Here is a 26,721-nt window from a genome sequence, read left to right as displayed (position 1 = left end):
AACAGTGTGGTGGAAAATTGAACAATGTTTCTACACTAGTGAGTAAATGAACCGATGAAATATAAATTTAAAGGTATTATGTTAAAACCTAAAATTTAGATAAAACTAATTAATAGTAAATGAACTAAGAAAGTATAAATTACAACGCACATAAATATATTAAAACTGTCAATATTTAGTGATACACTTCATAACTTCACCTTTTCAAACATTCATGGTTGTTTAACACTTTAAATTTCACACTTTCACAGTATATGTAATAGAGGAATGTATTTCGTCATCAATTAGGTGGAACTACACAACTTTTTTATATTTATTAACACATAAATATACATAGAAAACAAAGACACTTTCATCTTCATCGCTTTATGCCTTCAAACTCTTTATTACTGCAATATTGGAGTCGGTAAATCAAACTCAACCTAGACAAATTATAAAAAACAACTATTTTACTTTTATAACAGTAATTAAGATTTGAGTTTTAATTTTTTAGGTAGTCAAAAATTGTTTTTCTTTTTAGTTTATTTTTTTTTTTCTGGTTTAGTTATCCTGTTTGTTATTATTTTGTTTTCATGTGATTTTTGTTGTTAGAATCTTGTGTCTCTAAGTAGGAGGAAGAAGTGCAACATATATATCTCAAGCTTCCAACTATTCTTCCATACTCAATACGATCAACCGTAATTTCTTCTGGTTCCTTTTCAAGCTCCAGCCCCACTTATGCTGGTTTAACAACTGAGTTACTTATGTGCATATCAAACTTCTTTAGCACTTCTTATGCATACTCGTGACTCGTGCATAACAACTCCATATTCACTCTCCATGAAGTCTATTCCAAGAAAATAGCTTAGTCTTCCCAAATCACTCATTTCTACTTCACTCACCATTTTAGCCTTGAATTTTAAAATTAAATCTTCATTGCTACCTGTGACTAATAGATCATCTATAAATAAGCACACTATCAATTTTTCAGACTTTTCTCCCTTGTTTCTTTCACTAACATACACTCTATGTTTAGAGACACATTTTTCAAAGCCAAGACCACTCGTAAAACAATCAATTCTCTGATTTCATGCCTTTTGAGCCTATTTTAGTCCATAGATGGCCTTCCTTAGCCTATACACCATGTCTTTATGTTGTTTAACCTCAAAACCTTGTGCCTGCACTACATACACTTCTTCCTCCTACTTTCCATTCAAGAAGCAGACTTTACATCAAGTTGATGTAATGGCCAACAAAGTTGTGCTGCAACACACACCATCAATCTAATTGTTTCAATTCTGACAACTGGAGAAAAAACCTTTCCATAATTTATTCCAGCTTGTTGTAGAAAGCCTTTTCCTACCAGCTCGGCTTTATACCTTACAACTTCACCTTGTGGATTTATTTTAGACTTATAAACCCACTTTAGTGTTATTGGCTTCTTTCCAGCAGGAAGCTCTGTTAGCTCCCACGTGTGATTCCTCTTAATGGACTCAATCTCTTCCTTCATAGCTTTCATCCACTTTGTATCACCAGCTGCTTGTTCAAAGCTAATAGGTTTTGCTTCTACTATAAATGCATATTGCACATAATCCCCCTCAGTAGTCATGGCAGTTTCATAAGAGAGATCATAATCTCTTAAGTGAGATGGTAATTGTTAGCTTCTGGATGATCTTCTCACACTCACATTATTCCTCATACCCGTATCACTCTCCTCTGAATCACACTTCACTTCTATGTTAGCTTCTTTTGCGACTATTCTAGATTCTTCATGTTGGTTTTCATTTTTATCCAAGACTGAAGTTTCATCCATTACTACATCTCTCCTTACAATCGCCTTCCCTGTCTTGGGATCAAACAACTTATAGCCTCTAGTGGGATGATAACCAATCATCAGAAAGGGCACTCCTTTATCTTCTAATTTTCTTCTTAGTTGGTTTGGAATATGTTTGTAGCAGACTCAACAAAATACCTTCAGATGCTTAACATTTGGTTTATGTCCATTCCAGGCTTCTTCTAGAGTTATTTCTTTCAATCTCTTAGTGAGTGACCTGTTCAGAATATAGGTAGTTGTAACAACCATCTCTCCCCATAGAAACTTTGGAAGACACTTGCCTTTTAGCATACACCGTACCATGTTTAATAAAATTTTGCTCTTCCTCTTTGTTGTTCCATTATGTTCTAGAGTGTATGGAGGTGTGGTTTCATGAATGATGCCCTCACTTTCACAAAATCTCCTAAACTCTATAGAAGTATACTCTCCTCCTCCATTTGTTCTCCACAATTTAATCTTCTCTCAACATTTCCTTTCAACCATAGCCTTGGATTTTTTAAACACATCAAACACCTCACTCTTATGCTTGATGAGGTACGTCCATGCTTTCCTTGTCAAGTCATCAATGAATAGAGAAAAATACTTGCTGCCACTAGGAGTCTCTATCTGTAGAGGGCCATATATGTCTGAATATACTATTTCCAACTTGTTTTTTGTCTTTTACGGTGATTACTTCTTGAAACTACCTCTTGTCTGCTTGCATTGGACACACTCTCTCCACACTGTATCAGGGATCTGCATTAGTGGAAGTCCATTAACCATTGAATCTTTGCTTAGCCGAGACAAGTATCTAAAGTTCAATTGATCAAAACTCATGTTCCACAACCACTTTGCTTTATTTTTTGTCAGAGTGAAGAACTTATGGTTCACCGCATGCATCACAACACAAAATGTCCTGTTTTTGGAAAGATTTGCCTTAATAGCCATTTTCTTGTTTTGGTCAAAGACACTAAGGTAGTTATCTTCCATCTTCATCATGAATCCCTTTTGCAAAAGTTGGCCTAGACTAAGTAGGTTTGTCCTTAAACCAGGCACATAAAGAACCTCTGTAATAATTACTTCCCTCACATTATCTTTGCAAGCTCGCATGGCATTGATGTGTTCTTGTACTTTATCTAAGTACTCTGCCACAATATCACTTTCTTCCATGGTCAGGCACTCAAATTGTTGTCGTAGAGTCTGCATCTTCACCCGCTTATTCTTGTCACCATCTCCATAGGTTTTAATCAAGATATCCCAAATTTCTTTGGTTGTTTCAACCTTTGAAATTCGGTTGAAAATCTTCGTGTTCACACACTAGTAGAGAAGAAATCGTGTCTTGTTATCAAGCTTCTGAAGCCCTTTGTAGTTTCTTTCCTCCTCATTAGTGACTTTGGATCCCAATTCAAGCAATCCATCAAACATTACCTCTGCAACACAATCAATGTGGCTGACTCATTGAAACACAAGTCGAGATATACACTAACTCATGTCATATCTTTCATAGTTTTTGACTTCTTTGTAAGCCAAGTACCTCAAGCTCTGAAATCTGCTCATGCAAAAGAACAAATAAAAATATGAAATTAAATATGACATATTCACTAATTTTATTAATAATTACTTTTCATTAAAAAAGAAAAACTTAGTTGACTATATTTAAAAGAAGTTTTCTAACAACTTTCCTTTAATGACCTTCGAACCATTCCGAACTCATTTTTGAAGATTCAAGATGTCAACCAAATAGTTTACAGTCCTAAATAAATAATTTTTTCTAAGTTAAAATTCAAAATGTTTTCCTTCAAATAATATTATATCTTTCTTTTATCTCTAATAAATATCTTTACTTTTGCTCCTCAATTTTTTTTTTGTATTTCGTTCTTTATATTTTCTTAATTAACTTCACACTACATCGTATAACCGAAAGCATGCCATATAATATTTTCTTCACAAAAAAAAACAAAATATTAGACCACTAGACGGAGTCGATAGTCTTTAGGGAAAAAATATGAAACAATTTTTTTTTCTAGACACTGAAAGACAATAACAATTTTATATATCAAAGACTAAAGAAAAAAGTTGACAATATTTTAGACATAAAAAAAACATATTTAAATCAATTTAAAAAAGATTATATAATGAGCGAGAAACAATAGAGTAGTTTTAAGGTGACAAATAACAATTGGACCTTATCAATTTTCTTCCTACACCCCATTGTATTTTGCAATTGGATACCGGTGTAATAATGTGAAACAGAAGATTCACCTTGTTTGAAATTGTCAATATATTCTTAAAGATTAGTTATCCAAAACTTGTCACCATGAGAAACTATTTGAGAAGATCACTCCAAATGTTAGCAGCTGAATCCATCCATATAATTGATTGTTTGATATTGCTGTCATGGAGTGAGTAAGCCATGCGATCACCATTTTGTTGCAACGCTTCCAAGCTTCATGCAAAGAATATGTGTCTCGTAGGCAGGGGAAGGTACCAAAAACAAATTTTTCTTTATTATTGGTTTCAAGAGCAACAAACACATCTTGTTTCCATTATTGATAGTTGTTGTCATCAAGTGTTTGTGAAACAAGATTGAGAGCATGACTTTCTCCTGGATGCATAAAAAAAGGATTTGCTGGATTGGTGAGATGATCTGATTGACAAGTGGCCATTGAGAAATGAGAAAGGAGAAGAACAACGGAGCAAGACTAATCTGATGTCGAATATGGTTTCTCTAAAGAGCAATATGCAGCCCTTCTTGCTTTAATTCAACAATCACCACAAGTCTCTTCTACTCTCACTGCCATCCACCAATGCATTGTCCAAACATCAGTTTTTTTTTCCTTCTTTATCTTGGATTTTAGATAGTAGTGCTACGAACCACATTTGCCCGTCCAAATATTTCTTTCAAAACCTTAAACCTATTTCTCCCATTCCTATAAAATTATTCAATAAGCTTTTTATTACAACTAATTTCTCAAGAACTATAATCTTGAGCAAACTTGTTCTTCATAATACTCTTTATGTTCGTGAGTTTACTATTCCATTACTTTCTATTCCAAAACCTATTTCGTCAACTAATTGCCTTGTGATTTTTTATCAAAATCATTGTTCCATTTTGTAGACCAACAATTTTCAAATGATTGAAGCAGCTAGAAAGTATCACGACTTATTTTACCTTACTAGTGGTTGCATTATGAATAAATCAATTCCCAATAGTAGTTTATATTGTTCTGTTTTAGTTAATAATACTACTTGTAATTTGTGGCACATGAAACTTAGTCATCCTTCTAATAAAATTTTGCAAATTCTTGCTTCACAAAATTCTTCCATTACTTCATCTGTTGTTAATGCTTGTGATGCTTGTGCTTTTACCAAACAGAAATGTTTACCATACATTACTAGTATTACCAAATCTACGCACTTTTTTGAACTTATTCATGTTCATATTTGGGGCCTTCTTTTAGTGATTTCTCTTGATGGTTTTAAATATTTTCTAACCATTGTTGATGACTTCAGTCATTTTACTTGGATTCTTTTTCTCAAAAATAAAACTGATGTTCGCACATCCCTTCAGCATTTCATCCTTTTCATAGAAAATAAATTTCATGCAAGCTAAAGAAAGTTAGATCTGATAATGGCAAAGAATTTATGCTTAATGAATTTATCAAAACAAAGGTATTTCTCATGAAACCTCCTGTGTTACCACCCCTCAATAGAATGGGGTTGTTGAACAGAAGCATCAGCACCTTTTAAATGTGTGTCAAGCTCTCCTTTTTCAACCACGTTTACCTAATATTTTTTGGTCATATTCTCTTAAGTTTGTTGTTCATATTATAAATCGTTTACCTACTCCTTTTCTACAAAATAAATCACATTATGAAATTGTCTATTCCATCTAACCTGATTTTTCCAACCTTAAGGGTCTTAGTTGTTTATCATATGCTTCTTCACCTACTGTTGACAAAACTAAATTGGATTCCAGAAGTCTCATGTGTTTTCCTTGGCTTTAAATAAGCAACCAAAGGGTATGTTTTATACGATATTCAATCAAAATCCTCAATTGTATCCAGAAACCTTATTTTTCATGAAACCATTTTTCCTTATCGTTTGATTTCATCAGATGATTCTTCTTTTAATACTATTACTGATTTTTACTCTTCCAACAACAGTTTGTTTGATTTCACTTTACCTATTTCTCATAACACAAATTTTGCACCAAACACAGTTATTCCTGTCATTGAATTTGATTCTACTTAGGTTGAAGCCCCTAGTACAAGGCTCACTACTCGTGTTAGAAACAAGCCAAGATACCTAGATAGCTACTATTGTGGTTCTGCTTTAACTTCCTAACCCTTTTTATCTACTTTTTATCCTTTAAATCAATTTCTATCTTATACCAATTGCTGACCATATTTCTTTTTGTCACAACATATCTGCACAAGGTGAACCGTCCTCTTATACTTAAGTTACTCAGAGTGATTCTTAGAAAGAATAGAGGCTAAATTAAATGTTTTTCACCGAAACTAGACTTAGACATTGGTTTCTCTTCCTCCTGGCAAGAAGACTATTGGATGCAGACGGGTTTACAGAATCAAACACAAACTAATGGCTCGGTAGAAAGGTTTAAAGCTCGTTTGGTTGCAAAAGGTTTCACATAAACCAAAGGCCTCAACTACTTTGAGACTTTCTCACCAGTTATGAAGTTAACTACTATTCGTATTGTGCTCGCTATAGCCACTGTAAATCACTGGTTCGTACACTAGTTAGACGTTGATAATGCTTTTCTTCATAGGGATTTACAAGAAGAGATTTACATGAAACCCCCATCTGGTCTTACTATTCCACATCCTAAATTTGTTTGTAAGCTTCATCGCTCTATTTACAGTATCAAACAAGCAAACCGAAATTGGAATCATAAACTCATTGCTGAGCTTTTTCTTTTAGGATATTCTCAAAGTACTGTTGATCAATCTATGTTTGTTAAATCTATTGAATCCTTAACTACAATTTTGCTTGTTTATGTTGATGATTTGATTTTCACTAGCAATAACATCTTTGAGATTCAAAATGTCAACAATCATCTTCACAACAAGTTTCGTATATAAGATCTGGGTCCATTACGTTATTTTCTGGGTCTTGAAGCTCTTCGATCTCCTAATTGACTCATTTTGAATCGGAGAAAATATTGTTTAGATCTTATCTCTGAAGCGGGTCTCCTTGGTTGGAAACCAGCATATACACCCTCAAATCCTTCAATCCAATTGCACGCTGATGAAGGATTATTATTGTCGGACCCTTCTTCATATAGGCGTCTTATTGGCATACTTCTCTACCTTACACATACAAGACCTGATATTTGCTTTGCTATCCAACAACTTAGTCAATTTGTTTCCTCTCCTCGTGAACCACGTCTCCAGCAAGCCTTGCATATTCTACACTATTTGAAGAATGCTCCTGGAGATGGTTTATTCTATGCGTCCAACATTGATTTTAAAGTTCAAGCTTTCTCTAATTTTGATTGGGGTGCTTGTGCTACTATAAGAAGATATGTGACTTGTTATTGTATATTCTTAGGCACATCCTTAATTTCTTGAAAGTCCAAGAAACAGAACATCATCTCATAACCTTCATCTGAATTTATTGCGCCTTAGCATCTTTAACATGTGAGTTACAATGGCTCCAATATATGTTTTGAGATCTTCATATGGTTGATAATACTCCTTATACTACTTTCTGTGATAGCAATTCAACCATACAAATTACTAACAATCCTACCTTTCACGAAAGAACAAAACATGTTGAAATAGATTATCACCTCACTAGACAAAAGCTCATGGAAGACCCCAAAAATACCAAAAACGAGGGGAAAGGTTCGCGTCGCCTGGCGGTTGATCATTACCGCCAGGCAGTTCAAGCAAAAACCCAGAAAACTGGTAAGTCTCCAAGCGTCGCTTGGCGGGTCGGGAAGTGCCGCCAAGCGGTCCCATCTTTGGAACCCACAAACACCATAAAAATAGCATGAGCCGCTTGACGACTTTGAATGCCCGCCAGGCGGTTTCTGGAAAATTTCCAGAAAACACGAAAATTGACAGAATTTTAGAGACATGCATCCAGTTTCATACATTTCATTTTACATTATCGAAATACAAAATAAAACAACGATTACAACTCCCCTAACCTGGTTTTTCTTCGCTTAAAGCTTGACGATTAAGTGTCCTCCCTACACCAATTGGGTCCTTAGCCTTCTCTCAATTCAGCCCCAAAGATCACACCCAAACCTCTCCCACTCTCTGATTTTCGCTCTCTCTTTCTGGTATATTTTCAGACTTGCCAAACCTTTGCTATTAACCCACTTTTTCCCTTTTAAAGTGTGCCTAAAACTAGGTTATTAACCTAAAATGAAAATTACCACTTAATGGTGGTTAATTCCCATTCATTGTCCCTTTATGGGCTGTTTCACAGCCACCCTTATTCTGCCATTCCACTAGGATGTTCCTCAACTCTTCATATTCAAGCCAAAGCCAAAAATATAAAAAAAAATAAAGTTAATGTAAGTCCTCTAAGACTTGAACCCATAACCATGCAATTGCCAAATCAATATCAAACCATCATGCCAATTCATGTTTCATGCTAACAATCATCATCCAGTTAACATATTAGGTCACAGCATGATTATCATATACTTAAAATAATAATGAAATAATAACAAAAAATGGCATACATAGGACTCAAACCCAAGTCCTCTCACAAAAACCAAAGTACTCTCAACCACATGAGCTAGCACTTTGCCACGTCATGCTCTTCATAATTTAATGTCATAATGATTTTCCTACCTGTATTTATTAATTAATTAATTATTTAATTAATTAAATTCCACGGGTCTTACAGAATGCATGTGATGAACAAAAGGCTATGTTTAAGGAAAACATGACGTTGGATTGTAAAACAAGGGTGTTGTTACATCAATGTGTTTCTGCTACCATCTTTCAAACGATTTCAAAGGCTATCACATCGAAAGAAGCATGGGACATATTGAGTAATGGGTATGGAAAATCTGGAAAGATAAAAAATGTAAAGCTTCAATCATTGAGAAGATAATATGAATTGCTTGCTATGATAGATCAAGAAACGGTAGTAAATCGATTGTTGGTTTTAATTAATGATATACGTGCCTGTGATGAAAGGGTTGAAGACTCCAAGATTGTTGAAAAAGTGATGCAAACACTGGCTTCTCAGTTTGATCACATTCTTTTTGTTCACCAACTTGTTGAAATGTTTACAAAGTCCTTACATGTTGCACATTTCCAAGTTGATATCTCCAAGCTTGGCCTTTTCAATCCATACGCCCAACTTAAGAAGGATGATACAGATATAGTTAATATCTTCTGTCATTTATTATGTTTATGGTTTTCTATTTTTCTGTTACTTCTGTTTTTTTAATGGGTTAAATATTTCTATATATTCAATCCTTCTCTTTTGTAAAGATAGCAAGTATCGATTTTAATAAAAAGGATATTCCTTTATTAAATTCTCTTCTCCAATATACTTACAAGAATTAATTTAGTGTATTCAAGAAAATAAAATCCGAAAGTATATGATGGGTGCTGCAAAAAGAAATTTGATGGAGTACAGAAAGAAACAACCAAATGGCAATTGTTGAATTCCTAGTTTTACCCACCACCAAGAAACCTCTGCAATCCCTTATAAACAAACACGGCTCTATTTAAGACAAATGCACAACCAGTTTTTTGGCATAAGCAAATATTAACATTCATTAATATTTTTATTTTATTTTTTTAGTTTTTTAAACTACAAATTTATTTATTAAAGTTTTATTATAAATGAATTCTAACATCTAATTATGAATGGATAATATAGATAGCTAGCTCATTCTATCTATCTTGTAACAAAGTTATTTTAAATATGATATAATTAATTATAATATTAAAAGGTCCCTTTCAGCTATCACTATTGTTACAACTAACGTTAACAATATTCTACAAATAATGTATATCCATTATCAGCTTCAGTTTGATAATTATTGTCGTGCCCTAACACAAGCCACTGACCTTCTTACAGTGGCTAACATTAATTCCATCGAGGAGTTTAAACTCTCAAACTTGTATTATAAAATGTTAAAATGTATTATATATGCAACAGTGATGGCTCTTTCCTTACGTTTGATTTTAAAATGTTGGATGTTTTGCCGATTTTGCTTAGGGTTGAATCTTTTAGGAATAAAACTGTTCTACCTAACTTTCGTTTCTCTTTATCCTTCTCAGTTTTGGTTGGTATCTCGTCATATTTTTTGTTTTTATTGTATTTTATACTTACTATATACTATTCTTTACATAACTATTATGTAGATGATTGATGAGCTGAAGGATATAAACGTAGTTGAGATATTATCGTTTATAGCTATACAAATATGTTAAACTTTTTTCTAAAAAATCTAAAGATTCTCAAATAAATTATAAAAAGGGATATTTTTTTGAAATTCCATCTTTAAATTGTTTTACGCATTGCTTTTGAGTTATTTTCTTTGAAAAATATTTTTAGTTTGATTTTGTCATTTTTTAAGTGTATAGATGAATAGAAATCAAGAAAATGAGCAAGAATATGAAACTTTAAGGAGGATAGGAAATATGACAAGACAAAATACTCTTGTTTTAAAAATAGTTTTTTTTTTCTTTATCTTAAGTTTAGGAGATATTTATATTTGTATCCTTTTAGTATAATTAGAATAGTTGTTTGGTGGGTTATTTCCTAACCCAATTTGGAGATTCAAGGTGAAAAAGGAAATTAAGGAAAGTATATGAGTCAAGGAAAACATGCACCAAGCATCATCATCCATGCTTTCTTCAAATTTTCAGTGCTCTTTGAAGGGAACTTGAATTTCAAGATTCAAAATACCCTCGCGATTTGAATTTCTTGTGTATTTGCATTAAATTTGGAAGGTGATTTCTCCTATAAATAACTATGTTTCTCATGTTGTAGACACTTTTAATATATTGAATTTGAAGAATGTATTCTCCGCACTTAGTGTGTGAATAGAGTTATTGGAGTCTTATCTTGATTCTTAAGTTAAGTCTAGTGATTCTTCACTTAAACCTTATGTCTCTTCCTTTACAAGTAACACATACTTTTTGTTGTTTGTTTCCTTTTTGACCATTGTGATAGTCTTATTTGATTATTTGAGTTTGCGTTTGAGTTCTATTTATAGATGTAAACTTCTGTTGTTACTTATTTAATGGATTAAATTCATGTTCACTAGTGAATATCTTTAAATTTCTTTGTTGAATCTTAATTTCTTAGACTATTTTAAATACTTTTTTACACAAAACCTTCTTTAATTATAAAGTGGTGACTCATAACTGAGTGTTTGGACTAAAACATAATTTTATGATTGAAGTTTGACTTGTGTATGGAAATGTTGTTCTTGTGGTATTCACACGAAGTTGTTAGAGAAAATAATTTCATATATGATCTTAATATTGGATAAGATAGTGTTTTAAACGTTTGTCTATATAAGTTATTTTAAGTGAACAATTTGTTTAAGATAAACATTGATGAAGGCTAATCTAGATATACTTTTATGCCATTAAAAATATAAAAACACATAAATATACTTAGGATTAAAGTTATTCCATTCCTATATCTGTAATACAAATTGAATCTAAGAATGGTAGTTGATTACGAAGAATTTGTTTTCCCAGAATTACTATATAACGCCTTGTTATATTTCAACATGCAAGTTTCTTGATCGGCTTTGTTAATTATAAACTATTCATGAGTTTGGATTTCGTATGTTGGAAAAATCACTTTACAATTTTGTTATGCCAACTACAAGCTACATAACCTAGAGACAAGACCTAAATATAACTCATAGAATTTTGTTAGTTTTTCATTTTATAACAGAGCTATCAAAATGGATTGGAACTCGTGAATCAATCCGGCTCACAATGGGTTTAGGTCAAATTGGGTTGAAATCTTTTTACAAATTTCAGTACAGATTAATTTTTGATCCGGTTCACCTAAAACCTGGCTTACCCGAGTTGAACCCGTGGTGAGCCGTATCGACTCATCAACCCGCAAATAAAAGGTCATACAAGTGTTTTTTATTATATTGGGTTTTGCATTTAGGTCAAGTTAGGTTTTTTTTTTAAAGTCAACACATTGATAATTTGTATTTTTGTAATTTTGGTTTGTATTCATCCTTTTGGAATGTATTTGGATGCTATTGAAGTTAATTTACATTTTAATCATAATTATAATTTAGTTTTTTTGAGACCGAAGAAAAAAATTATATCTTTTTAATTAAGTGAACTAGTGAATCAACCCACCAATCCATGGTGGGTCGGGCTGGATTCGAATTTTTTTGACTTATAATAAATTACTCAGTTCGAGTTGACTCACTAAGTAGTCAATCCGTGGTGAGTCTTACTGGACCGGGTTATCCATTTTTAACGGTTTTACTTTACAATTCGATTTGTTTGGATTGAATTGAACAACTAGTTCAACCTTAAGATCATATAAAAAAAATCCTATATGTATTATTATAAAATGTGTTATTATGTGTACGAGATATGGAAGAACATCACGTTTCATTGCGTTTTGAATACTATTATATAACTTTATCAACTATAAAAATTATATACTTGATAAACAAACAACGAGACGAATTTGAAGGTTAATGAGAAAAGTTGTTGAGGATAAATAGTAGAAGATTATTATATAATATGACATTCATAGAAGACTTTGAAATTACAGGCAATTAAACGTTTTGTTCTAACACAAAATTCATTCTTATAGTTGACACAAAATTCATTATTATAGTTGAAAAATTATAGAAATAGAAAATATGAATAAGCAATGATTTACACAAAAATAAAAGTAAATATTATGATACAACCATTAACAATAATAAAATTTAGAATTCTCCCATCATATATAATAAATAAGCAACATTAAAATATAAAGAAGAAAAAAGTGTTGTAAAAATATGATTATTTTAATCCAAGAATTGTTACGAAAGATAAACGTCTCATATAAGAATTTTATACGTGGAAGTTTAAATAAAACATTAATCAAATTCTAGTTTTCTTTTTTGTTTTCAAATTCATTGTTTTACGGAAGAGAAAATATAATGATTTATAATGTTTAGAATATCTTACTTTGAACAGGTTAATGTCATCTTATTTTTTTTATTATTTTATTATTCTACCCTCCTTTAAAAACTCTAAAATAATAATTTTTGTTTGTCTACATATAATACTTTTTTTGGGTGTGTTCATTCGAGAGGAACGATTTGAAAGAGAAGGAATAAATTAATTTGAATGGATTTAGGATGAAGTTTGTGTTGTTTTTTAAGAGATTTGGAAGAGATGATGGAACTGATTTGAGAATAAATTTTATGAAAGTGTGTAAAGAATTTGATTAATGTAACTAATTAAAAATAAAATTTAATAGATAGAATAAGTTGATTACTAAATTGTCTTTGATGTTAAAAGTATAAAATGATATTTAGATGAGTTATTATTATTTTGAAAACATTTTTTTATGATGAATGAAATTATTAAATAATTTCTGATTGAAATAAAAAAAATTAAAATATATTTGATGTGAAAAATTAAAAATTAAAATTTTTAATATTAAAGTTAACAAAAATTAAAGAACAATAAAAGTTCCTTCAAGAGAATATCAAAAGTTTCAAAATGAGGAATAGATTAAAAATTAAAAAAACTGGTTCCATTTATGATATGAAAATGCAGATCCAGTTCCAAAACATTTTGGATCTGATTCTGATTTTGCTTCACACACCCTGTGTTGTTTTAGGAATAAAAGTGATGTTGAGGTTTTTAAGTAAACTATTGTGCCAATTTTCTTTTTCAACTAAAATATAATCTGCTTGTACCCTATTTTTAAACCCAACAGAAATAAATTGTAATCCTTTGAATTAGTTGAACCTTTCTGCAGTGCGTCCGAAACAGGGCACAATTGTGCACAGTAGTGACAGGGTAGTACCCGCAATTTGCGTTTAAACAGAGGAGCGAAGCAGGAACAGACAGCGTAATAGCAGAAGCACAAGAGTGGCAGAAATAATAACATGAAGAACAAGACAAAAACAAAGGAAAGCCAAAACAATTTTAACGGCTGTAGTGAATCGCAGGAGCAATAAGCGGGAATAAGGCAGCGTTTGTTTCAATACAACCCCGACAAACTTACCTTACCTGCACATATATCATCTACAGATCACAAAACCAAACTAAAGCTGTGGACTTTTTCAGACCCCTTTCACACTCTTATCCTATTTCTCTGTCACCACCACATGGTCCCTCTCCTTTTTCCAATATCTCTTTCCACATCACAACACAAACTTCCATCAATAATATCTTCCATCATTTATCTCTCTTTTTTCTTCCTTCTATGAATTTCTCTGTTTTCTTTAATCTTACAGATAGTCCATTCTCATGGCGTGAAATTGGGGATTCATGGTAGGTGCCTAACCCTCACACTCTGAGTTTTGTGTATAAAGGAATATCACAAGAGATGGCCAAAGGATAGAATTTAAAAGAACTTTTTTTTTTTCTATATTTCTACCTTTGACCACTGTTCCCTTAATGTTAAAACCTAGGTAGATAGGAGTGGAAAGTGAATTCTAAGCAAAGCTCTCTCTCATAACTACTTTCTGTTTTCTTTGCAAGTTACTTCTTAAGGTTGAACACCTGGCTCTCACATTCTTCTTTTTTAATTCTGGGTTTTGCTTGAAGAGCAACTTGCCACCTTTCCCTGCTTCCACTTATTCTTTCCACTCATAGCCTCGGATCCAGTTCTGTTCAGGCTAAAGGGTTTGTTGGGGGCAATGTTGCTCATGTTGTTGTCTGAAGACATAAGAAGGTGTTGATTTGCCTCAATTGTGGATGGACCGGAGGAGTTGGTTATGGCGCAGGAAGTCATCTGAGAAAAGTCCAGGTGAAACTGAGAGTTCTGGCTCAATGTCATCTCATTCAGAAAGATTCTACGATGATCAGGTAGCAGCACCCTTTTAGCTTTTAGCTCTTTACATTGTTAACTTCGTTTTTGCATGTTATCATGGTTTATTTATATTTGTTTCCATTCTTTTCAATCTTTCTATCTACTATCTGTTGCCTGAGATGATTTGAAGTTTCTGGGCACGCAGAAACTGTTTGTTTTGCAGACTGTACATGAATATAAGTTTTCTAAAGCTTATAGACCATTGATTCTGCCTCTTTTTAGTTTGAGATCCTGGTTTTCAAATATTTATAAATTGGGGTAAATTCGATGAATGTTGTTTTTCTTACCATGATGTATAGGTATACACCACACATACTACTCCACCTCCCGAAGAAGTGACTGATGTGAAGACTCTAACTGAAAAGTTATCTGCTGCTCTCTTAAGCTCTAGTGCCCAAGAAGATTTGGTAAAGCAGCATGCTAAGGTTGCTGAAGAAGCTGTCTCAGGTATCTGTTGTTTGACCATCTTGCATATGATATCAATAACTTCACCTTGAATTGACAAACATGTTTATCTAAATGAGAAATCAATTGAGGCTTTGAGAATTTGCATTGACTTCCCGTTTGTTTAAGTGTTGGTCTTAGTTATGGTTTATGAAAATGAATATCTAAAACTATCCAAATATGATTCAGGGACTATTCTTAAATGTGATTCACCTGCTTGTCCATGACTCATTTGTCCTGCCTATGTCATAAACTTCTGCTCTAGGGGGGTTATTAAAGTTTTTAAAGAAATTTGTTTTCTGCTCTTTTTTAGTGCTAAAAAACTTACATTAACCACTGACATGGCATTTGGATTAGGCTGGGAGAAGGCTGAAAATGAAGTATTGATTTTAAAACAACAACTTGATGCTGCAAAACATAAAAACTCAGTTCTTGAGGACCAAATTAGTTATCTTAATGGGGCACTCAAGGAGTGTATGAGGGAGTTTCGACAAGCTAAAGACGAACAAGAGCAAAAGATTCATGAATCTGTATCAAATAACTCTTGTGGCTTGGAATCTGAAAGACCTGATCATGAGTGGGAAGCTGTGGATCCTGCTGCTGCATTAGTTCACTCTGATCTTCACCATAGGCTTGAAGATATGGAGAAAGAGAATTCAAGTCTTAAAATAGAGCTACAATCTCGACTCGAGGAACTAGAGTTCAGGACCATAGAAAGAGATTTGAGTACTCAGGCTGCTGAAACGGCAAGCAAGCAACATTTGGAAAGTATAAAGAAGGTGGCAAAGCTAGAAGCTGAGTTTCGGAGACTGAAAACTGTGACACGCAAACCATTCTCTGCTAATGATCACAGGTCTTTAGCTGCTTCTTCAGTTTATGTAGAGTCATTTACTGATAGCATGTCAGATATTGAAGAGAGGCAACTAGTACTTGAAAGTGACATGCCAAAATTAGGAGGTTGGGATATGAATGAACTTGATCAATTTAAGAATGAAAACAGTGCCGGAAAAAATCGTAAGGTCTTTTCAACTGACATCAATCTTATGGATGATTTCCTTGAAATGGAGAGGCTTGCTGCATTGCCAGATACTGAAAGTGTAAGTAGCTTTCCCGTGGTAAATGCTGCATCTGACCAAGTCAGTGTTGTAAATAAACTAGAAAATGCTGATATGGAAGGTATGGTTCAAAAGAACGCTGCATTGGAAAAGAAACTAGAGAAAATGGAGGCAGAGAAACTTGAGCTAGAGATGGATCTAAACGAGTACCAAAAGCAGCTTGAAGCATCATTGAGCAGAATAAAGGAAGTGGAGTTAGAGGTAGTAGAGCTTCAAACTAAGTTAGCTCTTGCAAACAAATCAAATGAAGAAGCATATGAAAAACTAAAAGCAACTCAGGAAAAGAAAGAGATAGCTGAGTCAAAACTCACAGCTGCACACACTGAAGCAGAAGAATTGGTCTCAAAAATCTGTTCATTAGAAGAAGAGATTGAGAAAGAGAGAGCTCTGTCAGCAAAGAATTTGGCCAAATGTGAGAAGTTGGAGGATGAGCTCTTGAGAATGAAGCATGAAGCTGAACTCCAGAAAAACACTGAGATTCTGTCCGGAGAAGGTGACAATAGTGAGCAAAAGCAGGTCAGTTTGGTAACACACAATGTGAACTCCACAATTTAAGCCTTCTTCGATGTATTCTATGTTGTTTGATGAATGTTGTCAAGTGCATGATGCTCAAAGCTAAGTAACTAAATACATGTGATGCAGGCTAAAATTACAGAAAATTGCATTTGATTACTAAGTAACTAAATACAAGTGATGGTTATTGGTCTAAATATTTTGCATTAACAATGTTGTACACAAGTGTTTTCTATAAAGAGCTTAGCATCTTTATATGCAGGAGAAGGAACTAGCATTGGCTGCTACTAAATTTGCTGAATGTCGAAAAACCATTGAATCTCTTGGACTGCAGTTGAAGTCCCTTGCAACATTGGAAGACTTTCTACTTGATTCAGAGAGCTCTACGGATTGTGAAGTTACACCATGTCCTCAAAATGGTGATGAGCAGTTGAAGAACTTTCATAGTAATTTGAGTTTGACCAAAAGAGATTCTGAACCATCAGTTTCACTAAACCAATCATCTATAACCCATGAAAAAACCCGTAATGGTTTTGGTAGGTTCAACCCAAGAAGCAAAAGTGTAAGCAAAACAAGAGGTCACTGAAAAATAAGGTGAAGAAAAAAATGAATCTGTAAATGTGGTCATACTTATTCAACGTGTATAAATTCAAACTTACTTGTTTACATATAAACAGTACCTTTTTGCAGAATTAAAATTGTTCATATATGTGAATTAGAATTACACAGTGGGCTGTGTTCATCTATGTTGCCTGGATATGGACACGGGTACGGATACAACACGGATACGGAGATACGGTTAAATTGAAAAAACATAGGACACGGGATACGACGTGTATATACATGTTAAGTTTGAAGCTGTCAACTAATACATTGCCAACTAACACAAAAATGAATCAAATATATCTATCTAATATCCAATATGCCAAAAGTAGTGAAAGAATAAGATTTGTTCCTTATTTCAATCATCAAAATCATGTAAAAGATAAAAAAATATTTTTCAAATTGGACATAGTGTGTCCTACAAATATCGTACGGGTGTCGGTGTCCGATACGTGTCGGACACGGGACACGCCATTTATGAGGCGTGTCGGACGTGTCATAATGTGCAAGTGCTCCAACTGCTTTGATGCAAAAGTTGATCTTTCATGTAATTAATCAGGCATTCAAGACTTAAATTCAAGAATATTGGCTAAATAAATACAATTCAGTACTAACAAATATATGCACTTAGTGATAATGAGACAGTTGTATAAATTGAATTGTGGAGGTAATGCCACATACTATTTTATTTTTTTTAATTTCATCTCAAATTATTCTTTTGTATAATTTTTAATTTATATTAATATAGAATAAAATATTTGTCATTTTTAAATAACTAAATATTTGCTTTATTTGATGCTTATTTTTTCTATATTTATTCTTTTACATGTCTCATTAATTTATTTTATTAGAATAATTTGAGAAGACAAATGAATTATTTAAATTTGTCCTAATATTAATGAAAAATACTTGAATTAATTCGGTATGGATAATACTCCACTTTTTTATTCGGGTACGGATATGAATGAATACGTAGATATCTACTTCATTCTTATTATTCTACTTGACTCCATTTTAAATAACTATAATACTCTTAGTTTATTTAATATTATGTTTACTTTCTCTGCTTTTTGTTTTTAATATATAAATATTATTACTTTATAGATCTCGTTAATTTATTTTATTAGAATTTTAAAGATGACAAATAAATTCATACTTGTAAATATTATTTAAATTTTTAAATTGGGTACAAGTAAATATATATATATATATATATATATATATATATATATATATATATATATATATATCATTTTTGTCCTTACTATTACTTAATACTCTATTTTGAATTTTATGAAATTATAGGCTCTTTCATATTATTTGACAAATTGAAGATAATAAAATGTAAGTGTTTTTGAACATTTTGGATAATATCGTATTTATTTTGTTGTGATTTGTGTGTGTGTGTTTATACATAAAAAAAATGGAAAAATGAATCTAGTCACAGCACATTATCTATTCTCATTCCAAAATATCATAATAAAAATTGAATTAACTAAAATTTTAAGTTTTTCATAATTGAACATTTTTAAATTGAGTTTATATTACGAGTTTTCATTATTGAGTATTCAAAATTTTAAGTTTTGCAATCTATTTGGATCATTTGATTGTTACTTTTGTATTGATCATTGTTTACCTATCTCTACATGAAAAAAATAAAAAAAAAAATAATTGAGTTTTAAACTCTTTATAAATTTAAGTATTTTTAATTGAGTTATTTAAAAAAAAATCGAATAATTAGAGTTTTAGAACTTCATTTCTTTTTATTGTTCAAGTCCATGATGTTCTGCTTTAGAATGTAAATTCAAAGGATCTTGTCTCCCAAATTGAGTGAAAACACTCAACTAAAAACAATAATAGTTTTGGACACTTAAATAGAACCAAATTTATAATAAGAATTCAATTGAAAAAAAAAAATCAAATTTATGAGGAATTTAAATCTTATTTGAGCGATCTTTTTTTCATATGAATAATCGTGGGCAACGAGATGTAAAGTAATGGTCATATCATCCCAATTTATGACAAAATTAAACTAAAAAAATTCTATTACAAAATATAAAGATTCACTACTAAATATAACAGTTTTTTTTTATATAAAAAAATACTTAATTCTATAGGTGACTTAAAAATTAATAATGCATATAATTTTTTTTTTAAATAAATGGATATATACATTTTGAAATATGCTGTGAAATGATAAGAAGAAGATTAAAAGGAGTGAAGAGGGAGAAACATACAAAAGTAGAAATTACTTGAACGTACAATCTTCTAAGAAATAATTTAAAATAAAAAACAAAAATTTATTATGATGACCAAATCAATTATTTTTAATTAGATTCATATTTGAAGTAAAAGAAAATACTAAAAATCTGTTTAAACTAATTTAGTTAATTAATTTGGATTTATGGATTCATGATGAGTTTGATATTATAAATTCCACGTCAAAATTATAAGCATGTTGTTAATGCCAGATAAACAATAATTTGCAGCGGAAAAAAGAAATGCATTTCAATTGATAAAAATATTTCACAGTCTAAAACATCTTTAACTTTTTTATTATTGTTATCATAAAGTATTCAATGTGGCATTTTCAATCACTCACCATAACAAATAAAATAAGATTTTTTCTGTGGATTAAATACACTTTTAATTCTTAAATTTAAATGTACAATTAAAATTCATTAATTTTAAATTTTAATATATTTTGATTTCTAAACTTAAATATAAAAAATAAATATAATTATTTTAATCTAATGACATCAACTTTGTTTGATGCACAGAAAAGTGTTATAAGATTGTATTGAGTTAAAACGTATCAAATAGTATAAACAATATTATTTAATACATCAAAAAATTTTTACATAATTAAATTAAAAGTACTATTTTTGAAATTTGATCACTAATTATATCAAAAATTGTGACGAAGATAAATTTTAATTTTACATTCATAATTTAAAATTAAAAATATATTTAACTCATTAATTTTATTTACGAGTATTAACCTTTCGCGTAAAAGATAATCACCAATATTTTATATTTACAAATTAAACTACGCTGTTTAACAGATTTTATGATCGAAACACCGAGTATAATTGCTTCCACTGCTTTTTATATAAAAACCATTGTTTTTAAATATTTTAGGAATAAAAAATATTTGTAATTTTTTGAGGGAGCGAAACTAATATGAAAAACATATTTAAAGTATTATATACAAATCAACAAAATCAAATTAAATACTCATTTAATAACCTCGAGATGAACTTTCATACAAAGCATTTAAAATATATATAACATTGTACGACTTACAAAAATAAAATAATCTATCTATTTAAACATATTTGTATCGTGCATACCTAATAAAAGGACTAAAAGACAAAAAATTTTAAAACAAAAACAAAAGGCCACGAAAATATTAATTTAGAATGAAGCAACATTCTTAACATTACTCTGCCAATATATATATATATATATATATATATATATATATATATATATATATATATATATATATATATATATATATATATATATATATATATTATATATTGAGAATTGGCATACAAAAACAGGAGAAAAGAAAAAAAAAGAAAAAAACTTGGGAGTAAATATTGGGCAGTAAAACTAATATCTAAGACAAAGGATTGTATAACACATTCAGAAAGTGAAACCTGCCACCAAAGGCATAAAATTTTATGGTAATAATAATACATGAAATTCAGCAACAGAAAGAAATAGAAAAAGAAAATTGGTGAGACAAACTAAACTATTTAGCTTCAAACTACATGCCATTGCTTTCATTCTTCTTTCTCAGCAGATCATAGTAAACCTTCGGCTTTCTGTACTCTGACATGCACATAGCCTGATTCAACAACACAGTGACATATTTTTCAATACCAACCAAACCAATACTTATCAACTTTGCAAACTTACCATATTCTCTTTCAAGAAATAAATGATTAAAAAAAAATGTTTAGAGAAAGGAATTCTACCTGCACTGCAAATGCCAAATGAATGAGTGTGGCTTCAGACCAAGGCCTCCCAATAAACTGGAGTCCAATAGGCAAACCTAATCTGTCAAATCCAACCTGTGAAATGCCAAACACACAATTTCTTTATAAACTAATTAATAAGAGTTTCATTTTTTTAGAGAAATTATTGTTAGTTTACGTTTAATAATTTTAGTTCATGAAGATATTTAAGTTTACCCAAGATACCAAGAAATAAAGTAAAAGTGAGTATAATCCTACCGGAACAGTGACAGCAGGAAGTCCCAGAAAGTTTCCTGCTATGGAATAACGAACAAGTGCAGCTGAAAATTGTGGCAAAAAAAATCAGATTCTGCAAGGAATTTTTGGTGATTCATACACATAATGCTACCAATAACTTCAACATATCATGCAGAGTTTGAATTGATAGTTAATCAGATGAATTTCATGTATGGTGTACCTCCATTCACGTAGTCAAGTTCACCTGTCTGAATAGCATCATCTTGAATTGGATATGCAGTCACACTGTTACAGATAAATGTGTTACCAAAGTGAAAAACACAAAGAAACCATGTTTGAGGAAACAGGACAAACCCAGTTGTTGGAGAGACAATGACATCTGCCTCGGCAAATATTTTCTTGTGAAATTGAAGTTGACGATTCCTGTTCATTAAAAGAAAAAATAAGATGACATTAATAGTGAAGAGTAGTAATTTTATTAATTGGCTTAATTTTTCATATATTACCTCATTTTCTGAGCTTTAAGATACTCCATGCCGCTGAAAGCACCATATATGCTTTGTGCTACTCTTACATCCCATCCTAATTCTGCAAAATTCCTTTGGTAGTAATTTGGTGATGTCAGCAACCATACTTCTCAAGCTAGAGGATAATGAGGAAGGTACAAAGTTTATAAGATTGCATACTTTTCTTTAAATGAATCAAGTGCAGTGGAAGACTCAGATCCGATTGTTATATAGTGCGCCAGGCGCATTGCTTCTATCTCTGGTATGGTCACGTCTATGATCTTGCATGTTTGACACAGAGAGTTAGCAAGTGATGATTGTGATGTGCTGTTTCTCAATTATGGGTTCAGTAACAGTATTACAAGTTCTTTAAGAATTTCTGGCCTAAAAAGATATGATTTTTTGAAACCATGCTAATATATCAGTGGTCACTATTAGCATTTTTATATTTTTCAGTACCTTCCAATTGTAATGATCCTGAAGCTTGAGCAGAGTTTTGGAGCAGCATATTCTGACATCATTGCTGCAATCATCAAACCACTAATTGGTGGAAGTAGTGGTTAAACAACATGATGTTAACCTATTTCTAAACTTTTTAGAATCATAATGCATATATTTGTAACTCGCAACAGGACTCTAACCTTGCCATATTTTGCTAACTTGATGTCAGATATGGATTTTGTCAAACTCAGTCGTGGAAGATTTATATTGGTCTGAAGATTAAATAATAAGAAATTCAAAGATATTGGAAATTTATAACTTGAAAGTGCATATCTAGTCAGAACCATATGTGATATTAGAAACATCGAAAGACTTAAAAAATCATTAATTTGAAAAACAAGAACTTACCAATACACTGAAAATCTGCTGATATGGAATTTCACCACTGATAGCTGCATAACTATAAACAATGAAACAGTAGATGTTGAAAAACCAATCTTAAAATTTCGTTGAAGAAAGGATATCATAGAAAGGACTACTAACACAATCAAAGCATCCTCAACTGTGCCTGCTAGTATTCCAACCATTCCAACTGTCCAATTCAGGGGAAGAACTCTGAAAATAGCAGAAGATCATTCTCCCAAGTTATTACATTAAAATCCTTCAAGTATTTAAACACGATAAAACAAATATGAATATCTACCCATCATGTGGTATACGTGCAAAAGTTGGTTTTAGTCCAACAACACCGCAAAGAGATGCTGGCATCCTTACAGATCCTGAACAGATAAATAAGCAAACATCACAAGTAATTCATCAACGTTTCAATTATTTGTACTCTTACTAACATTGGTGCACTACTAAGAAAAAATGAATGCTGATTTCAAATACCTCCCCCATCAACACCAAGGGTAACAGGACACAGTCCTGCAGACACCAGAGAAGCAGATCCACTAGAAGAACCTCCTGCAATCTTACTGCTATCATATGGGTTTCTAGCAGGCCTACAAAGTAAATAAGAAAACATGCTCTTATCAGCAACTAGTTCTATGAACATTCCTTGAATATGAGTATAACACAAGGTGATCTTACCCATAATGTGGATTTATCCCACTGGTTCCAGACCCAAGTTCATGCATATTGGTTTTTCCAACAAGTATGGCGCCACATAACCTTAAACGCTTAACGCAGCAAGCGTCATCGTTACACGGCCTTTCTTTGTGCAGCCACGTTGTACCTCCTTCAGAACAACATTTTTAAGAAATCAGCACATAATCATTTGAATAGAAGATTCCTTAGGTAAAACAATAACCTGTTGTTGGATATGGCAAACAGTCTATCTCATCCTTGATAGCAACAAGAACTCCGTCTAACACTGAAATTGGTTCCCCTGCTCAAATAGTATTACATCAGGTAAGTATCTGAACATTGTTGAGTACACATAATATATGAATGAACACAAATGAAGCTAAATCCTAATAAGAACCTCTGCAAATATGACAGTGTAATTTCTTTTAACGCACTCTTCATTATTGATTGAAAATTAGTGAAAAACAGAGAATTGTGCTGGTCTTACTTCTTACATATTGAGATTTACTTCTGATTTCATAGTTCGTAGTAAATTTTAACTACTAACAAAAAGTGTACTTGGAGTTTCTTAGAAAATGTGTTTTTAGCAGTCCTAGAATATAATTCATTAGACTTGTACGGTTGGCAAATGACCCCATACGTTAGTTGAAAGTGGAGTCAGGGAAGGTTAAGTAGCATACATCTTATCTTTGGATGCAGAAAACACATGTGGCCATAATTATGAGTTGCAATAACAATAACAATAACAATAACCCCATCGGAAGGGGTCACTTAAATGTTGAATTGAAATGACATTTGACTTGCTCTGAAGTACCTCTTCGATATCGATGAGTTGATTCAGCTGCTTGTCTAAGAATATCATCAACACTGTAGTGAATAAAGAATCCCATTTGGAGAGAGGGTTTTGTGGATTCATCAATAGCCGCAATAAACCGTTCAGCAACCTGCAAAAAATTAAAGTAGAAAGAGAGTCAATGAATATATTAGTACATCAAAATTCCAAAGTCAGAACGAACTAGAAATGTGAAGGACTTGTGGATGCAGATTACTCATTGTACACGAATACTATTTTTCAAGTTCTTAAGCTTTTTCAAGTTTATGCTTTTAGTCATTAATCTAAATTTTGAGTTTCCAAAGCTTCTGAATAATGTCCCCTGAGTAAAAATGTAAAGACAGAAAAAGAGAATAAAACTTAAGTATATCGAAAGATGAAAATACCAAGCTTGGAGTTATGTCCCCTGACCGGTAAGCTTTGGCATAATCCATTATTGTCCAGCGGCAGAACGAAGAATCTGTTCCATCAAGTGTTTCCTGTGAAGATGTAGGCAAACAATCCAGTGCAAGATGAACTTTCTCCGGAGGAGGTAAAGAAGAGTCTAAGCATTTGACTTCTCTTTCTTTTAAGTCTGCAAGATTAAGCAGAAACGGTGACCCACTTTCTCTTAAGGCAACCTATGGCCAAAATTTTGCAATCAAATATTCTCATGTCCACAATCTCTCAAACCTTCAAAATCATGCAAGGGAACAAAGAGAGGTGGTTCTTGGAACTCTGCATTTGTGATGAGCTGTGAAAATGGAATAAAACAAAAAAGCACTTGCTTAAAGATGTTCTTTAGAATTTAATCTTGAAAAACAAAAGGTTCATGAAATGGAACACAAATGGTCCTGGAGCTAGCATACCCGGTGAATAAGATTGTTTCCCTTCAATATGAACAGTAGGAAGGTTCCAATTATTGGACACTCCAATAGATGAGTGAAAATCTTGACTAAAAGTCCAGTCATGCGGGGAGCTGTGATGGCAAAGATCATTAGTAGTGTTTTTGTGGGTGTGCATGGATATCATCCATCACTATCAACACTTTTACAAGCTAACATTCTGGTTCAAATATCAAATCAAATGCCATTAATGTTAAAGCTTAAAACACCAGCACATGCAGAACCTTTCTGAACCTGATAGAGTGACACATACTAGGGGGGCTAGTCAATGTTATAATTGTCACAAGAACTAAATGGAAAACCATAGTAGAAGAAGAACAAATCAAGATACCATGATGGTAGGAGAGAAAGAAAGAAAGAGAAGACAGTGCATGGTGAACCTTTGACATTAGCTTGCAGGTAGAATTCAGTGCTATAGAAGCCTAAGTCCACATCCTTCACGGGAGTGTAAACCACACCCTTACGGTTCAAGAAATCCATTAGTCCCTGAAGGAGTTTTGGAGAAAAATGTCAGAAGGGTAGATAACTAGTTATAGGAAAATTTGGCGGAGATTACTAGAGGAATGAGGTAGAAATTCGATGTGCTTTTAACTGTCATGTTGATGGATAGAATCTGGTATGAAAACTAGTAGACAAAGTGGTTTGCGTGAAAATGGTAGAATTTATACGGATAAAGTTAAAACAAAACCTTACAAACAGTTTTGGTGTCTCTTTGGTGTGGAAAAAGCTCACCTACTTTTGCATGAACAAAACTTCATAAATTTTCAAAACCAACCATAGGGAATACCAATATAACCCTTTTGTTTTTTCTTAGGTTTAATTGGTTACTTTTCCTTTTGTTCAGATGTCAGTTTGATTTTTACTTTTAAAATTTAAAAAAAAAATATCAATTAAATCCTAACTTTTAAAAATAATTCTCAGTGAGATCTCTTTCAAAAAACAATTATTAAACCTTTTTCTTACCCACACTTTACAAAGTTAGATTGACTTTCACTGCCAAAATGCTTATTGTTTAATTACACTGTCTTTCATATACATTGCCCTTACATCTTTTCACTCTTTGTATGTATCATTTTAGTCTATATCTTAATATTCAATAAATTATACTCTTTCTTTCTTATTTTATTTTTAAGGTTCATCATAATCATTTACTTCAAAAAATCCATTTTAATATTCTAATTGTTAAACTTGATCAGTTTATACTACTATTCCAAGATTCTGATGAACTTGAAGTTATACAACAC

General features: G+C 31.9%; 2 protein-coding genes across 4 annotated transcripts; one reads left to right on the top strand and one right to left on the bottom strand.

Moving 5' to 3' along the window:
* The first annotated feature begins 13,811 nt into the window (after nt 1-13,811).
* Nucleotides 13,812-17,638, top strand: LOC114163941 (filament-like plant protein 3). Of its 3 annotated transcripts, none has more exons than XM_028048337.2 (5): nt 13,812-14,283; nt 14,494-14,820; nt 15,124-15,271; nt 15,626-16,899; nt 17,144-17,638. In XM_028048337.2, the coding sequence occupies exons 2-5, from the start codon at nt 14,710-14,712 to the stop codon at nt 17,480-17,482; spliced, it is 1,872 nt and encodes a 623-aa protein (XP_027904138.2). In that variant the 5' UTR covers nt 13,812-14,283; nt 14,494-14,709; the 3' UTR covers nt 17,483-17,638. The 3 variants fall into 3 exon arrangements, with proteins under 3 accessions (XP_027904138.2, XP_027904137.2, XP_027904140.2); XM_028048336.2 differs by having other exon boundaries at nt 13,813-14,283; nt 14,560-14,820; XM_028048339.2 differs by having other exon boundaries at nt 13,850-14,820; nt 17,159-17,638.
* Nucleotides 17,639-21,121: 3,483 nt separating this feature from the next.
* Nucleotides 21,122-26,122, bottom strand: LOC114162271 (fatty acid amide hydrolase-like). Its single transcript, XM_028046096.2, has 20 exons — nt 25,858-26,122; nt 25,442-25,551; nt 25,266-25,326; nt 24,980-25,167; nt 24,576-24,705; nt 23,985-24,062; nt 23,765-23,912; nt 23,564-23,676; nt 23,376-23,451; nt 23,216-23,287; nt 23,081-23,132; nt 22,873-22,944; nt 22,691-22,771; nt 22,412-22,512; nt 22,232-22,324; nt 22,080-22,148; nt 21,946-22,010; nt 21,747-21,808; nt 21,489-21,584; nt 21,122-21,358 (listed from the first exon to the last, which is right to left on the bottom strand). The coding sequence occupies exons 1-20, from the start codon at nt 25,955-25,957 to the stop codon at nt 21,278-21,280; spliced, it is 1,848 nt and encodes a 615-aa protein (XP_027901897.2). The 5' UTR covers nt 25,958-26,122; the 3' UTR covers nt 21,122-21,277.
* Between the last annotated feature and the right edge of the window lie 599 nt (nt 26,123-26,721).

The sequence above is a fragment of the Vigna unguiculata genome, chromosome 9 (genome assembly GCF_037176805.1).
Source record: "Vigna unguiculata cultivar grain cowpea cultivar isolate G323 ecotype 2 chromosome 9, ASM3717680v1, whole genome shotgun sequence".
Classification (NCBI taxonomy): domain Eukaryota; kingdom Viridiplantae; phylum Streptophyta; class Magnoliopsida; order Fabales; family Fabaceae; genus Vigna; species Vigna unguiculata.
Note: the sequence above shows the minus strand (reverse complement) of the source record. Positions and strands in the feature narration are given on the sequence as shown.

Excerpts from the sequence above, each read along its gene's own strand:
- LOC114163941 (XM_028048337.2), top strand. The coding sequence starts at position 14,710 with ATGGACCGGAGGAGTTGGTTATGGCGCAGGAAGTCATCTGAGAAAAGT. Across the intron at positions 14,821-15,123 it reads AAAGATTCTACGATGATCAG|GTATACACCACACATACTAC; the intron begins GTAGCAGCACCC and ends CATGATGTATAG. Across the intron at positions 15,272-15,625 it reads TGCTGAAGAAGCTGTCTCAG|GCTGGGAGAAGGCTGAAAAT; the intron begins GTATCTGTTGTT and ends CATTTGGATTAG.
- LOC114162271 (XM_028046096.2), bottom strand. The coding sequence starts at position 25,957 with ATGGATTTCTTGAACCGTAAGGGTGTGGTTTACACTCCCGTGAAGGAT. Across the intron at positions 25,168-25,265 it reads TCCCTTGCATGATTTTGAAG|ACTTAAAAGAAAGAGAAGTC; the intron begins GTTTGAGAGATT and ends TTAATCTTGCAG. Across the intron at positions 23,288-23,375 it reads GCACGTATACCACATGATGG|AGTTCTTCCCCTGAATTGGA; the intron begins GTAGATATTCAT and ends TGCTATTTTCAG.